Here is a 17117-nt window from a genome sequence, read left to right on the forward strand (position 1 = left end):
TTTTTTTTTATGATTTATTTATTTGCTTGAAAGGCAGAGTTACAGAGAGGCACGGGGAGAGAGAAGTAGGGAGGGAGGGGAGACACACACACACACACACACACACACACGCAAGAAGAGAGAGGGGTGGGGAGTGGGGGAGGGAGAGAGATACCTTTCATCTGCTGGTTTACTCCCCAAATGACTGCACCAGCCAGAGCTGGGTGGTTCCAGAGTCTGGAGCTTCTTCCAGCTCTCTCACACGGGTGCAGGGGCCGAAGGACTTAGGCCAACTTCTGCTGCTTTCCCAGGCCATAGCAGAGATTGGATAGGGAGTAGAGCAGCTGGGACTCAACCCAGTGCTGGCCCCCTATTATTTCTTTATTATTTCTGGCCCCTTTTCTCACTGTGCTGATGTAATGCCTTTTATGCAAAAATTGGGTTTCTTGATGCTGTCTCACAGTTTCTATAGGCTTTCTTTTTGCTCCTGTAATTCGATAGTTTCTAGTGTTATTCTTTGAACTCACTGACCCTTCTTGTTGAATTTGGTGTTTAAGCTTTCTCTTTGATTTTTCAGTTAAGTTATTATATGCTTCATCTCTAAATTTTATACTTTGTTTATATTTTCTTCAACTCAGGTATTAAAATTTTTGTGTGTGTGTGATCAAGTAATCATGTTTGATTAATTAGTTTCTATGTTGTCCTGGCAAATATATAATATTTATATTATGTAAATATATTATATAAATATATAATATTTATATGAATATATGTTTATATCATTCTACCTTAAAAGATTTTTGTATACATACCTATTTATTTCATTTTGAACCTCACAATTAATTAATATAGTCATATGAGCTCCACTTTACATATGAAAAAGCTAAGTACAAAGTTTAAAAGACAAACAGGTGTCAGAATCAGAACAATAATCCAAGCTTCCTGACTACATTTTTTAAAAGATTCATTTTACTTACTGGAAAGGTGGAGTTAGAGAGGGGAAGAGACAGAAAGAGACGAATCTTCCATCCACTGTTTCACTGCACAAATAGTTGCAATGGCCAGGAGCCAGGAGCTTTTTCTGGGTCTCCCACATCAGTGCAGGGGCCCAGCGCTTGGGTCATCCTCCACTGCTTTCCCAGGTACATTAGCGGGGAGTTGGATAGAGAGGAGGAACAGCTGGGACTCGAACCATTACCCAAATTGGATGCCAGCATCGCAGGCAGTGACTTTTCTCACAAGTCCACAATGTCAGCCCTGACTACAATTTTTAATATCATTATTCAAATAAACTGGCAAACTAAATTATTTTCTTACGTACAACACAGCATATATAGCCATGGTGATTTCTGATGGTAACTGTGATAGCTCTAGGCAATGTTTAATTCTTGTTTTTGTTTAAATTTTTTTATTTGTATAAATGGAAAAAATTTCATGTATCTCATGCATTCAGTTTTAAGTACATAATGACACTTGCCACCCCATATTCCCTTCCTCCCTCACTCCTACCCTTTTCCTGCTTCCTTTCTTATTTTTTTTAAATTTTTTTTTTGAGAACAAGTTTTATCATTAATCAAAGAAGCACCTAAGAAGACATGCAGTGGTGTTGGGCATTTAGGCTTACCTGAAACTTATGAGACAAGAGAATATCCTCCACTTAATACACTAAAACAAAGTAAATCCTTGAGAACAAGTATTACTATTAACTGGCATAATACCACTCTTGAGGACAGAGGTTCTGCATGGGTAGTTAGTTCACAGTGACTCCTGTTGTAAGTTTAACAATTAACACTCATGTATGATGTCAGTGATCACCCAAGGTTCTTGTCATGAGCTGCCTAGGCTATGGAAGGCTTTTGAGTCCACAAACCCCTTCAGTATTTAGACAAGGCCATAAGCAAAGTGGAAGTTCTCTCTTCCCTTAAGAGAAAAGTACAACCTTCTTTGATGGTCACTTCTGTTACTTTTAACTGGAGAGTTGAGGCCGTTTACATTCAAGGTGACTATTGATAAGTAACAACTTGGCCCTACCATTTTTCTACAATTATTCCTGTTGTTTACTTTGGATTTCTTTTGTACTTCTATTGGTGTTTTTTCTGCCTTCTTATTCTTTCATAATGATGGCTATCTTTCTGTGTGTAGCACATCTTTAAGCATCTTCAGTAGGGCCAGAGGAGTGTTGACAAATTCTTTCGAATTGTAATGGAAAATCTTTAAGTCTTTATTTCACCTTCATCCATAAATGTTTTTTTCTTTTAAGTCTTGGACTGTATCTTGCCATTCCCTTCTAGCCTGTAGGGTTTTTGATGAGAAGTCAGCTGTGAGTCGAATCAGCAATCCTCTGAAAGTAATGTGGCATTTTTCTCATGCCCATTTTAGAATCTTTTCTTTATGTTTTATTGTGGAGACATACCTCAGTATGTCATTGTGAGGATATTTTCTGGTCATGTCTGTTAGGGGTTCTGTGTGCTTCCTGTATTTGAACATCCCTCTCTCCAAATTTGGGAAGTTTTCTGTAATTATTTCACTGTGTGTGCTTTCTATTCTATTCTCTTCTTTCTACTCCTTCAGGTACTCCTAAGATTTGTATGTTTGATCATTTGATAGTATACCATAGGTCTCCAACACTGTTTTCAAGTTTTCTTCTTGTTTCTTTCTTTCTTTTTTTTTTTTATATTTTTTTCTGTCTGACTGGAAGATTTCCAAAGATTTGTCTTCTGGGTTGGATATTCTTTCTTCTGCCTCATCAAGTCTGCTGTTAAGACTTTCCATTGCATTTTTTATTTGATCCATTGTGTTCTTCATTTCTAGAATTTCATTTTGATTTCTCTTTATATTTTTGATTTACTCGGCAAAATTTTCATTCATGTCTTGTATAGTTTTCTTCAGTTTGTGGATTTGCTTTTTTTTTTAATCGTTGATTTTCTAAATTCCGTTTCTGGCATTTCCTCGATCTCTTCATCTTCACATTCTAATATTGATATGTTGTGTTCTTCTGGGGAGTTCATGGTGACTTCCTTATTCTTATTTGAATTTCAATTCTTATGTTTTGGCATTCTTTGAGTTGGATTTTAATGTTTTTCTTCTGTTGACTTTTTTTCCGGGGGGAGGGGACATCTATGCTTCGGCGTGTTGGAATATCTGCCCTTTCAGTGAGAGGAGGTGTGGTCTTGGGGCTCTGGTCAGTATCCTAGGGCGGGGCAAGTTTTCAGGGTAAGGATTCCCAGCTTATGCCCTGCTGCTTTTCATGTAGCAACCTAAGCCCCAAGGTCTCCGCACCTAATGTTCCCTCAGATGCTGCTGGTGCAGGCACTGCTTTGTTTCTGGTGGTTGCCTAGCCACTTCCTGGATCACACTACAGTCACTGGCTTAATGCCTGCCGCCACAAAACAGTGCAGTGTTCAGGTGCCCCGTCTCAGTGGGCTGTTTTGTGTGTGCCTGTGGGCTTCCCGGGTTGTAGTCTTATTTAAAATGGCATCCAGTCTCTCTCAGCGAGGTTGTGGGTTTTGTTTTGGAGAAATTGGTTTGAATCAGCCACCTCTCTCCACTGGTTCACTCCCCAAATGTCTACAACAATTGGGGCTCAGGAGCCTGAATACATACCATCCAGGTCTCCCATATGGGTGACAGCGGCTGAAGTACTTAGACATTCGTCTTCTGCTTCCCAGGCACATTAACAGGGAGCTGGTTTGGAAGCAGACTAGCTGGGGTTTGAACCCACAAGCTGATACAGGATGCCAGCATCCCAAGCAGTGATTTAACCTGCTGTGCCACAGTGCCCACCCCATCCTTTTATTCTTGTGCTTGATTAAGAGCTTTATTATTTTAGTGCCAGTTTTTGTCCTTTATTTATTTTAGAACTATCAGGCTTTTCTGATTGATTCCATGTATCTGTGTATTGGTGTCTGTGTATTTGAGAAGACAGTCACATCTCAAGTCTTTTATAGGTGTTCTTTGGCACAGGTAGATCTTCACTAGGTAGTCTAGGCTGTTCTTGAGGGTACAGCTGGGCTGCTGCCTTTGTTCTGATTCTGGGGATAGGAAGAGTTTGCTGGCTCTGTTCTGCAGTCACCTCTGATTAGGCTGGTTGCCAGGGTTTTCCTTGCCCAGGTAGTAGTACCATTACTTGACATCTGCAGTTACACAGGTTTGTAGGCTGGACTCTGAGGTTAAGTAGAATTGGTGTTTTTTTAAGGGAAAGGGTCCATTTGGGGAGACCCTGTAGATGGGATGGAAGGGCCAAAGAGGGAATAGAGAGGAAAGGAGAATGTAAGAGAGAGATCCAGAGAGAGAGAGAGAGAGATCAGGAGATGGAGAGAAGGAGAACCACGTGTTCAGGAACAGGTCCTCTTAAAACCCTGTCCTGGGTGACAGGGGGAGGGGAGCAAGGAAGTAGGAGTAGCAAATCCCATCAGGATCAGAGTGCAGCTGACACTGGTGGTTCGGTCATGTGGCCATCTGACCTCCAGCAATTGCAGCCAGGGCTAGAGCCCAGGACAATGTCAGGATGTAGATCACACCACAGACAAGACTGCTCCATTCCACCAACATTCTCCCACTTTGTCTTCTGTAAAGCAAGAGTTGTATGGGATTACATTAGCCCCAAAGTCCAGGAAAGGTAGAGGGACGATGATGTCCCTAGAGCTACTTCCTGCTGACATGGGGTGACGAGACGCTTTCCGCTGGCATGGGACGATATCCCAAGCTGCTGTCTCCTGGGTGGGGAGCCGAGTACATCCCTGTAGCAGCACCTAGTTGACCGCCTTGTTGCTGAAGGCCTCGATTCGTTCCATTATCACCTCCTCAGAATTTGGAAGGCCAGTATGTGGATGGAGATTGCGGAGTGTTGAGTGGCATGGAAGGAGTTGTGGGGGTGTGTTTTGTCACTGGCAGAAATCCAGGACCCCAAGGTAGCTCAGAGATCCCCAAAGGGAGAGCAAAGTCATTAGGGGAGCCTGGATCCGAGTCGCGGAACCAATGTAAGGCCACCACAAGACACACAAACCCCTGAGTAAGGGAAAGGGTTTGCTGGGGGAAACCTGACAGACCAGAGGGAAGGGGCAGAGAGGAAAAAGAGAGAGAAGGAGAGTGTAAGAGAGAGATCCAGAGACAGAACGAGAGAGAGAAAGAGAGATCAGGAGATGGAAAGAAAGAGAGCACTCAGGATGGTTTAGATTATGAACTACTGGTATGCTCAGGAGAAATGTGTGTTTGAGGTTTGCCTCCCTGTTTAGGCATTATGTGATAAGCTTTGAGACTGAGTTGAGTACAGTATTACTTAATTTATGAGTGTTGAAGAGCTAGCCTGCATCCTGGCTGATTCGCTGTATTGGACTTACTCCTCCCTAGAAAGATCTGGAGATGGGCTTTGAGGCTGCACTAGTGCTGTTTAATGTGCTTTTGTTTTTCCTGGAGATGTATATACATACACACACACACACACAGAAGTCCAGGGAGGAGAAAGAGAGCACTGTCATTTAATGGTTATACTACTGGACCAGGGCTCAGACTGGGAGCTGGGAACTCAATCCCAGACTCCCACACAGGTGTCAGGGACCCAGCCACTTGAACTATCACGTGTTGCCATCCAGCATGTGCAGAGTGTGAAGGTAAAATAAGGAGTGGGGCTGGACTCAAGCCCAAGCACATCAGTGTAGAATGTAGATATCCCAACCAGCAATTTAACTACTAGATCAAATGCCTGCCTTGAATTTTTTTTTTCTTTTAAGATTTATTTGACAGGGCTGGCACTGTGGCGCAGCAGGTTAATGCCCTGGCCTGAAGCACCAGCATCCCATATGGGCCCTAGTTAGGGACCCGGCTGCTCCACTTCCATTCCAGCTCTCTGCTATGGCCAGGGAAAGCAGTAGAAGATGGTCCAAGTCCTTGGGCCCCTGCACCAGTGTGGGAGACCCAGAAGAAGCTCCTGGCTCCTGGCTTCTGGCTTCAGATCGGCGTAGCTTCGGCCGTTTCGACCATTTGGGGAGTGAACCATCAGATGTAAGACCTCTCTGTCTCTGCCTCTCCTCTCTCTGTGTAACTCTGACTTTCAAATAAAAATAAATAATTCTTTTAAAAAAATTTATTTAAAAGGCAGAGTTGACAGGAAGACAGAGAAAGAGTTCTTCTGTGTACTGCTTGACTCCCCAAATGCCCAAAACAGCCAGAACTGGGCCAGGATGATAAAGTCAGGAGCTTAGAACTCCATCCAGGTCTCCCATGTGGGTGGCATGGGCACAGATACTTGTCATCTTCTACTTCCTTTGCAGGCACATTAGTAAGGAGCTGGATCCAAAGCAGAGCAAACAGGATTTGAACCAGGGCTCTGATATGGGATGCTGGTGTCACAAATAGCAGCTTCTTAACCTACTGTGTCACGGTACCAGCCCTATGCTCTGAGTATTTTTCAGTGATTTCCTTTTTTCTCCACATAAGGTTGTATCTCTCTCTTATTGTTTGTGGTCACTATTGTTTATATTACACATCTCTAACTGATCATAGTCTAATCTTACACCATTTTGCAGAGTTAGAAATCCTTACAAGAGTATACTTCATTTGTTCCTCCTGTCCTGTGTTTTATTTTTGACCTCTGGATATACTGTAAACCCCCAAATACATTGGTAATACTTAACATTTGGCAATTATTTTTAAAGTGATTAAAAATAATTACATACGTCTACTATCTGACTTCATTTTTATTATTTTCTAGCACTGTTTGTTTCTTCATGTAGATACTATATTCCTTTGGCTTAAGAACTTCATTTAGTGCTTCTTGTGCAGGTCTGCCTGGCAGTGGTTAATTTCATCTTTTATTTGAGAAACCGTTCATTCTGGGAGGATATTTTTACTGGTTGTAGAATTATGAGTTATTTTACTTTCATTAATTAAAAATTCTGTTCCACTATCTTCTGTCTTACATAGTTCTGATGAAAAGTCAGCTGCCATTGCATTCCTTCTTTCTCTGTTTAATTTCTTTTTCCCTGGTTTCCTTGATGGTTTTCTGCTGACCTTTTATTATATGTATATTGTTGATTTCATTTTTCTAGGGTTCTCTGAATGTCTTGGCCATTTATTGTTGTTGTTTTGTCTTTTATTAATTACAGAGGATTCTTAGTCACTATCTTTTTTTTGTTTTTTTTTTGAACTGAAACAAGATTTATTGATATACTTTTCTGATCAGTCAGAAGACACATTATAATGTACATTTCAAAATTAGTAAAAGTCATGTATGATCAAAAATTAAGATAAGCAACATATCAAAAGATAGTTACAACATAGTAAACAAAATATTGTATCTATAATATAAAAAATTCTACAGATAAATAAGAAAAAGAAGATACAGTAAAACTAAACAAAAAATTTGAATAGGAAATTCACAAATGAGAAGACTATCTTTTTCAAGTATGTATTGTCTTTGGTTTTTCTGGAAATCCATTGAATGTTTGTTACACTATTTCATTCCACAGTTGTTGCACACTCTATTTTACCAAAAAAAAATGTATTTCTATTTGAATAATGTCTGTTGACTTATCTTCAAGGTCAATAATTCTTTTTTCTGTTTTGTCCAGTCTGCTGATAAGCCTGTCAAAAAATTCCTCAATGTAGTTCCCTTAATTTCTGTATTGTCCATTGTACTCTTTGCTAAAGTTCCCATCACTCGTGCTTTTGTCCACCTTTTCCATTATATTCTTTATGTTGGTCACAGTTAGATTTTTAAGATTTGTTTGAATGAAAGAGTGACACAGAGATAGAAAGCAGTCTTCCATCCCTTGGTTTACTCCCCAAATGTCCATAGTAGCCTTTGCTATAGCAGACCAAAGCCAGGAAGCCAGTACTCTCCAAGTGTCCCATGTGTGTAGCAAGAACCCAAGTACTTGGGCCATCATCCACTCTGTCCCTGTTACATTCTTAGCAGAAAGCTGACTCAGCTTCTGGCATGGAGTAGCCAGGACTTGAACCCAGCACTCTGATACAAAACGAGGGCATGCCAAAAGGCTGCTTAACTTGATCTTCTGTATATGAAGGTGATTGAAAATGAAACTCGATGAAGGGCGGGATGGGAGAGGGAGTGCGAGAGGAGAGGACCTCGGGAGGGAGGGAGGTTGGGGGGGGGGGAGCCACAACAATACAAAAGTTGCACTTTGTAAACTCACATTTATTAAATAAAAAAAAAAAGAACTTATGGTGGGGAGCCATTGTAATTCATAAACTGTACTTTGGAAATTTATATTTATTAAATAAAAGTTAAAAAAAAAGATTAAAAAAAAAAAGGGCTGCTTAACCTGCTGGACCACAATGCCCACCCCCCAGTCTCAGTTATTTTATGTCATTTACTGATAATTTCACCAGTTGATCATTATTCACTCTGTGCTATTAAATCCTCAGTTCTCTGCAGTATTTTTGTTGTGTGTGTGTTGCTGTGTCATATTTTTTTTATTAGTGTGTCAGACATCACATGAACAAGAACAGTAGATTTGAGGCAAACAGTATTTATATCCAAAAATGAGTCTTCTGCACAGCAGTTATTATGTGCAGTTGGGTTAATTCTCGTGGCCTGGGCTGTGTTTATAATGCTTTTGACATCTTTATTCTTTCACTTCATTTTACATCACTGGGCTCCAATTTTTTTTTTCTTTTTTTATTTTTTTTGACAGAGTGGACAGTGAGAGAGAGAGAGAAAGGTCTTCCTTTTGCCGTTGGTTCACCCTCCAATGGCCACCCCAGCCGGCACACCGCGCTGATCCGAAGGCAGGAGCCAGGTGTTCCTCCTGGTCTCCCATGGGGTGCAGGGCCCAAGCACTTGGGCCATCCTCCACTGCACACCAGGGCCACAGCAGAGAGCTGGCCTGGAAGAGGGGCAACTGGGACAGAATCCGGCGCCCCAACCGGGACTAGAACCCGGTGTGCCGGCGCTACAAAGTGGAGGATTAGCCTATTGAGCCACGGCGCCGGCCTGGGCTCCAATTTTTTATGCTTGATCTGGGGCCTTGGGTGCTAGAGGGTTTTTCATCAGTGTTCTTGCTCTACCCTCAGCTTTCAGGAGTCATTGCACTACTAGGTCACAGAAGAACTCTCTTCTTACTCTTCTCTCTGTTCTCCCTAATTTCTAGGCCAGTTGTGTGAATGAGTATATTCTTAGTTCTACTAGACAGGATTCAATCTTAAGCATTCTTTGTGATTGCTCTGTGAGCTTCAAACTTTCTTAGTATTTATGTCTCAATATCCCTGGAAGTCAAATTCCGTCTTCAATCTGTGGTTAGGGTCTTAGACAAGAGCTAGTTTCCAGCCTTTCTCTACAAATTAGATCTCTGCTGGGCGTTAATTCAAGATACTGGGCCTTTGTGGCATTCCTATCCCTGCTTCAGGGCAGAGATTTTTAACTCTATCCCTTATTTAGAAACAACCAATCTTTTTCAGAATTTTTCCTCTCCTCACCCTAGAGGCAGATAGGTTTTACTTCCACCCTTCTGAGACTTGCGGTGCATCTTTTCCTGAGTCTGAAGGCAGAAAATTTTCTCCTCCTTAGCCGAATGATTTAAGGTTTTTACTATCTGTGATAGAAAGGCCCAGGGAAGTGGGTCTGATCTCATATCTATCCCTTAGTGGCAGCCAAACTCACGGACCCAACTTTGCTACCAGGGAGTGCTTCCTCTGTTATCCTGATCTGCCCCAGTCATTTCCATGAGTACTAATGGAGATTTGTCACAGAGAACTTGTGAGCACAGGCTTCCATGTGTTAGGGACTCCTAGTTTTCTACAGTACTGTGCTAATTTTGCTTGGTTTCCAATTTCTTTTAAAAAATCTATATATGAAATATATTTATTCAAAAGGCAGAGTTAGAGATCTTCCGTCCCCTGGTTCACTCCTCAAATGGCCACAATGGCCGGGGCCCAAGGTAGAAGCTTCTTCCAGTATTCCCATGTGTGTGCAGGGCCCAAACACTTGGGTCATCTTCTTTGCTTTCCCAGGGACATTACAAAGAGCTGGGTAGGAAGTAGAGCAGCCAGGACTCCAAGCAGTGCCTGCATGGGATGCCAGCACTGCAGGTGGAGGCTTAACCTTCTATTCCACAGCGCCGGCCCCAAAAAAGCTAACTTTTAAAGGTTTAACAACTGGCCACTGATTTTCTTGGAGATGTGCTGTCTTCCTGGATAGCTGCTTCCTTTAACTTTCTTCATTGTTCTTTTGTCTTGCTGGTATGACATTTGTGTAGAGACTACTTTAGTATTATTGCTTCATGAAAGCTTATCTTATGTTAAACAATGGATAAGTAAAAACAATATTACATTTCTTAAACATCTTTTCTCAGCGACTTGTACCTCAAAATTTTACTGGGTTAATTGCTCTTCATGAGCCTCAGTAGCCCAAAAGAATTAACTTCCTTGTAGAAAATTCCACTCTAATTCTTGAAAAGTAATTGATTTAAATTATTTGACTAAATATACTCAATTTTTCTAAAATATCCTATACTATTTACATTTTTATTTAGAGTTTTGGAGGCTGGAAAGGCAGATGTCATTTTGCCAAAAAGTTCACCAAGTGGAATAACTCACGTGATTGCCAGTAATGCAAGAATCAGTGCTGAGAAAGAAAAAGATAACTTTAAGGCTCCATTTTATCCAATTCAGTATCTAGGGGATTTTCTTTTAGAGGTAAGTAAAATAAGTACTGGGCATGTTTAAATGTTTGTTTTATGAAGTATCAGTGTCTCGAAACACAGTCATCCCTCGGTACCCTCAGAGGATTGAGTCCAGGATTCCAAAATCTGCAGATGGTCAACAAATCCCTTCCATAAAATTAAGTAGTATTTGCATATAATCTGTGCACATCCTCCCGTGGACTTTAAATCATCTCTAGATTACTTTAAATACCTAATGCAATGTAGCAGCTATATAGTTGTTTTACCTTTTGTTTAGAGACTAGTGACAAGAAGAAAAATCCTGGGCATGCTCAGTACAGACACACCATAGTAGGCCTAACTCTGTTTTCCATCTGTGGTTGGTGGAATTCTCAGTTGTGAAACCCATGGATACAGAATATGTAGATATGGAGGGCTGACTGTATGTATTAAGATTATGTGTTACACTGTGAAAATATGTTAACTGGAAATAATTAAATGGTGTATTTTCAAGGGCAATTGCTTTGATACTTAAATATTCAAAAATACTTATTGAGATGAAGCTTGATTTTAAGTATAAAATTTGCTATCTTTTTGAGTTTCTACTTTTGTTGTCTGTGCTTTATGATAAAAAAATAGAAAATAATTTTGAGCATTTTAATGTCAATATAAATAAAATAGCAGTGGGATATGTAGTATCATATGAGAACATTGGAGTTATTTTCCCTCAGGAGGAAGAGCTATTTTGAAGGGATTAGAAGTAATTTTCTTTCCTGTTCCCTTACCTCCCCTTCCATTTGGTGTAAATACCACTCCTCTAGCTGTTTAAATGGGAATCAAACCCTAGAGAAAAATTCCTTAGCAGATTAACAAAGAAAAATTTATAAGGAGAGTCACTCAGGGTAGAAGAGAAACTTCAGAAGTCCAAAACAACCTTGATCTAGGAAAGATCATCTCCTTCAGTGTTTTGTTTTTTTTTTTTTTAATCTCAATAGATGCCAGCTTCTTTAATCTGATACTTTATGTCAGGGACTTGGAATCACCCTTGAAACCTCCTCTCCCAAAGTCTTCACATCTTGTCAACTAGTCTTACTGATTTTTATCTCAAATAGCTCTTAAATCACACCACTCCGCTTCTGCACTAACATCATACTGAGTTCACTGTCTTTCTGGACAGTTTTTCTCTTTTTGTTTCACCGTTTCACTCTTAATCATTTTCTAATTGTCATTACCTTTTGCTTCTCTAGTATATTCTGGTATATATTTTGAGGAAGAGCAGCCCAAATTCTGTCTGAAACAATTCTGTTGCTCTCACTCTCCTAATTAAAATTTTTGTTCAGTGGCCTCAAACTGCCCTTATGATCAATTCCTAAATCTCTAATGTTGCTTAACAGTTCCTACAGGGTTCCTGTCACTCCTCCCTTTTCAGCTGTTTAATAGCCTAGTTTATTCCATGTTCACTGTGGTATAATAAAACCACCTACCCAGTTTCTTATACAATCTGTGCTACTTCCTACCTTAATGTCTTAGATGTTTTCTGTGCCTGAAAAAGTTTCCCCTACTATTCCTTCACCCTCTGTACCATCTGCTTTCTGCTCCTCCTTCAGGTTCCTGTTAGGTTGTCGACTGTTGAAGGAAGCTTTCTTGACCTCCTGTTATGCTAGCATCATCTGTAATTGCTCTCATGGTGTTACTTTGCTTCATATTACTCTACAGTTACAAGTAATTAGATGACTGATTGAATGCTGAATGTCTTTCCCCTTCTACACCAAAAGCTCCTTGGCATCAAGGATCATGTATTTTCCATAGTCATATTCCTGTTATCTCACGTAAGCCTGGAAAATGAGTTCTCAACATAATTGTGTTAATCTCCAAGAGAAGTTATGACCTTAGCATCTTCTTAGATGTAATGTGTCATTCTATAATTACCTTTCCCTAGTAAGAGCAATGTAGAATGGAAGTTTGATATTAGTTCAAAAAATAGATCAGCTTCAACTATGCATAATCTCATTGTCCTTGAGAATGATTGGTCTGGAAAGAAGCAAGTGAACTGGTTCTGACCAATGGAACATAAATAGGTAGCTAAGAACTTCTAGGAAGTTTCTTACTCACTCTGAAAAGAAAGTCACTGATGGTGTGAACAAGGAAGAGTATAACCTGAATTACCACAAGCAAACTTGGCCGTGGGGAGAAGTAGCTTAGAATGAAGCCAGCCCTATGATAGCAGAGTGTAGAGATGGAATCTGGACCCTTACCACCACTGAAGTTGCTAAATTAACCAGCACTGAAGCCTGATCTGGCATTGAACCACAATGAGATTGCTGTGGTAAGTTAGTCTGAGTTGGTTTTGTAAATTTGAAACTGAAAACGTCTAGCTGGCAGACCTCTTTGAATCATTTATTTTGTGTTGTCAATAGAATGAAAGCCATTCTTGGCTTGATTAGTAAAGGTGCCTGAATTTTCACTTTTCTTTGGAAAGAAATGGTTAAAACACTGTATTATAGGCAATAACCTTGGCCTTATTTTGCAGTAATGTGACAGTATCCAAATTCATCTGGTGCAGTAGTGAGGGCAACAATGGCTTCTCAGCCAGAAGTAGCAGATAATCTAGATATACACTGTTCTAGAAGTTCTTGATCAGACAGCTGGGAGTTCATAACCAATCTAGATATGGAAGGCATTTGCTGATTGCTTCTGAGGAGAAATTAGAAAGTTAACGTCATTTCAGTATCTGATTTTTCTTCTACCACTTCAGAGAACTTATTACAGTCATCATTAAATAGATTCTGAATTAGAGTCTAAGAAAAAATGTCATGCAGAATGACTGGTTAACAGTAATAGTGAAAATTTGCTTTTTAAAAGTTTTGTTTAACCTACTTATACTTTTTGGAAAGCTTCTGAGGAATCTATTTGGTTCAGGTTTATTGAAGATTTGGTGTACTACTTACCGTCCTAGGGACGTGAAAATGTGTAAGACCACATGTCAGACCTCAAACTGCTTACTTTTTAGTGATGGTGAAAGAATGCAGAAACTGTTAATTTCACTTCAGTGTGGATTCTGCATTGGTTAAATTATGTTTCAAGTGCAGGATTCCTTAACAAAAAGGGAAGGGATACTTAGGGCTACTTAAACTTCTTTTGACTCTACATTAAGAGAGAAAATAAAATGAATCACAAATCTTCTGGGAAGGTACTAGGAGTAACTGAAAAAAAAAAAAAATACAGACTTTTAGAGACAGATAAATTAACTTGTGACCCAGGCGTATGATTTACTAGTTCCTTGATCATGGGGAAGTCATTTATCCTGAGCCTTAGTTTCTCTTTATACATACTGACACTTAACACTGCTTTGCTTATTGTGAGAATTATTAAAACTACTCTTAACTAATATATTTTTGTCTTTTTTAATAATTTTTTAATTATATAAGATGATAAATTTCATATATACAGACTTAGGAGCATAGTGATACTTCCCGCCCTCCCTCCTCCTATTTTTTTGTTTAAAGATTTATTTATTATTTACTTGAAATTCCAAGTTGCACAGAGGCAGAGAGAGAGAGAAAAGTCTTCCATCAGCTGGTTCATTCCCCAAATGGCTGCATCAGCCACAGCTGAGCCGATCTGAAGCCAGGAGTTAGGAGCTTCTTCTTGGTCTCCCACACGGGTGCAGGGTTCCAAGGTCTTGAGTTTATCATCTGCTGCTTTCTCAGGCCATAGCAGAGAGCTGGATCAGAAGTAGAGCAGCTGAGACTCGACCTGGCGCCCATGTGCAATGCCAGCACTGCAGGCAAAGGCTTTATTTTCTATGCCACAGCACCGGCCCCTCCTGTCTTTGAATTTTTACGATGACATACTTTTAGTTTATTTTATAATCATAAGATTAAGCCTCCACTAAGTAAAGAACTCAACAAAAAGAAAGGAAAAAGAAAAAACACTGTTCCACAACAGCGGAGACAGGGGCTATAAACAGTCAATTCTCAAAATGTCAGTTTCACTAATATATATTACATGTTTTGTACTCTATTAGTTACCACAGATCAGGGAAAACATGTGGTATTTGTCTTTTGGGGACTGGCTTTTTTCATTGAGTATAATGGTTTCCAGTTACATCCATTTAAGAAAGACAGGATTTCATTCTTATACCTGAGTAATATTCCATAGTGTATGTATACCACATTTTATTTATCCAGTCTCAGTTGATCAGCATCTGGGTTGCTTCCATTTCGTAATTATTGTGACTCGAACTGCAATAAACATGGGGGTACAGATCACTCTTTCATGATTTCATTTCATTTGGGTAAATTCCCAGGAATGGGATGGCTGGTTGTATGGGAGAGCTATTTTCAGCTTTCTGAGGTATCTCCATATTGTCTTCCACAATGGCTGTACTATTTTCATCCCTACCGACAGTAGATTATGGAACAATTTTCTCCACATTCTCTCCAGCATTTGTTGTTCTTTGTTTTCTGTATGAGAGCCATTCTTACTGGAATGAGGTGAAACCTCATTGTGGTTTTCATTTGCATTTGCCTGATGGCTAGTAGTCCTTAGCTTCTTTTTCTTTTCTTCTTTTTTTTTTTAAAGATTTATTTATTTATTTGAAAGGCAGAGTTACGGAGACAGACAGAGAAGGAGGTCTTCCACCTGCTTGTTCACTCCCCAAGTGGCCACAATGGTCATTAGCTAAGCGGATCCAAAGCCAGGAGCCAGGAGCTTCTTCCGGGCCTCCCACATGGAAGCAGGGACCCAAGCACTTGGGCCGTCTTCCATGCTTTCCCATAGCAGAGAGGTGGATCAGAGGAGAAGCAGCCAGAACATGAACCAGCACCCATGTGGGATGCCAGTGCTCAGGTAGAGGATTAGCCTACTATGCCAAATACTCAATAATTTCACTATTTTTCCCTCAAGTCTCCCTTTCCCTGTCCTTATTTTGATATTATTGGTTTTTCCTGTTATTCAATAACCCATTCTCTTTCAATAGCTAAAAATAGGCTTAATGATATAAGCAAAACCATAAACTAGTATTAATCATAGAATGTTGATAAATAAAAATCAAAAGTATAAAAAAAAGAATCAAAAGTATAAGTGAACATTAAAGACCAAAGAGGACTCAGAAAACTCGCTCTTCACTTGATTTCTGTGACTTTCCATTTTCTTGTGAGTCCCATAATCCTGTCTCATGAATTTATTCAAGGAGTGTGTGAAATGCCTCAGCTGAAAATCTGATTAGGACTGGGAGACCAGAACATGTCTATACCTAGTCCTAGAAAGGAAACTAAGTCAGACATCTGCAACAGAAGCCAGATCAGCTCTCATCGCCACAAATAATCATCTCTGTACCTACAGTTAACAGAAGTTACTAAGTAAATAAGCTTTTAGTCATCCTTTGGTATATAATTCTATCCATTGGTTTGGCCTTTATTTAATGTGTCACAAATGGAGACAGTTGCCTAACACAATTCCTACTACTTACCCCAAAATAAGGAATAAAATATAAGGAATAAAAAATTAATATTTATAGATAAATAATAACTGTATTTCATAAAAGTAGCCTTTTGGTGTGTTATTTTGAGACAGATACTTACTGATAACTTGTTTACCTGTATAAAAATGAGAATATTTTGTTTAAAAACTTCAAGATGCCATAATTTATGTATCAGATTTTTTTTTTGACAGGTAAAATTATAGACAGTGAGAGAGACACAGAAAGGTCTTCCTTCCGTTGGTGCACTTCCCTAATGGCCGCCACGGCCGGAGCTGCGCCTACCTGAAGCCAGGAGCCGGGTGCTTCCTCCCAAGTACTTGGGCCATCGTCTGCTGCCCTCCCAGGCCACAGCAGAGAGCTGGACTGGAAGAGGAGTAACCGGGACTAGTACCTGGCCCCTGAACCAGGACTAGAACCTGGGGTGCCAGCGCCGCAGGCAGAGGATTAGCCTAGTAAGCCTCAGTGCCGGCCTATGTATCAGATTTTTAAATACAGTATGTGTGTCCATCCTTATAGATCAATATATACTGTATGGTGACTGAAATGGTTACCTAAAGTGAATATATTTGAGATTAGAACACAGGATGTCTTACCTAATAGTGCTAATGATAATATGTTACTTGGCATTCTGTGAATTTATCCTGTATTTTGGACATCACTTGATGATCAGGGACGTATTCTCCATGTCTACCTGTGAAACTTAAAGTCAGAAACTCAGTTTTTTTTCCACTGCAAGTTGTCCTTAATGAAAATTGTTTGTATTTTCAGAGTAATTTTTTTCTTTGATGCCCAATAGGAAGAAAAAACATGTTTATTTTTCTTATGCGTCAATTTCACTTTTCTGAGTTGCTGAAGAAGGAATTCAGTCAACTGTGTCTAGTGGTTGTTGTGTAGTTGCGGGATTGCAGCCTGCTCAAGGGCCTCATGTCAACATAGAAAGCCCAGTATAAGTGAAAGAGAACCAAAGATCACACTGTAGACTTTAGCACATTTCAGCTTTGATCTTAATTACAATGATTCTACATTCTCTTTGG

The 17117-nt window shown here is 39.8% G+C and overlaps 1 protein-coding gene across 4 annotated transcripts in view; it reads left to right on the forward strand.

Annotated features, from left to right (window-relative positions):
• SLF1 (SMC5-SMC6 complex localization factor 1) overlaps positions 1–17117 on the forward strand; it is an 81971-nt gene that overhangs the window by 23873 nt on the left and 40981 nt on the right. For all 4 annotated transcript variants that reach the window (XM_017344601.3, XM_008261942.4, XM_070056465.1 and 1 more), the window contains one exon: positions 10470–10632. In XM_017344601.3, coding sequence (XP_017200090.3) covers positions 10470–10632 — 163 coding nt within the window. The remainder of the gene's footprint in view (positions 1–10469; positions 10633–17117) is intronic.

The sequence above is a fragment of the Oryctolagus cuniculus genome, chromosome 14 (genome assembly GCF_964237555.1).
Source record: "Oryctolagus cuniculus chromosome 14, mOryCun1.1, whole genome shotgun sequence".
Lineage (NCBI taxonomy): Eukaryota > Metazoa > Chordata > Mammalia > Lagomorpha > Leporidae > Oryctolagus > Oryctolagus cuniculus.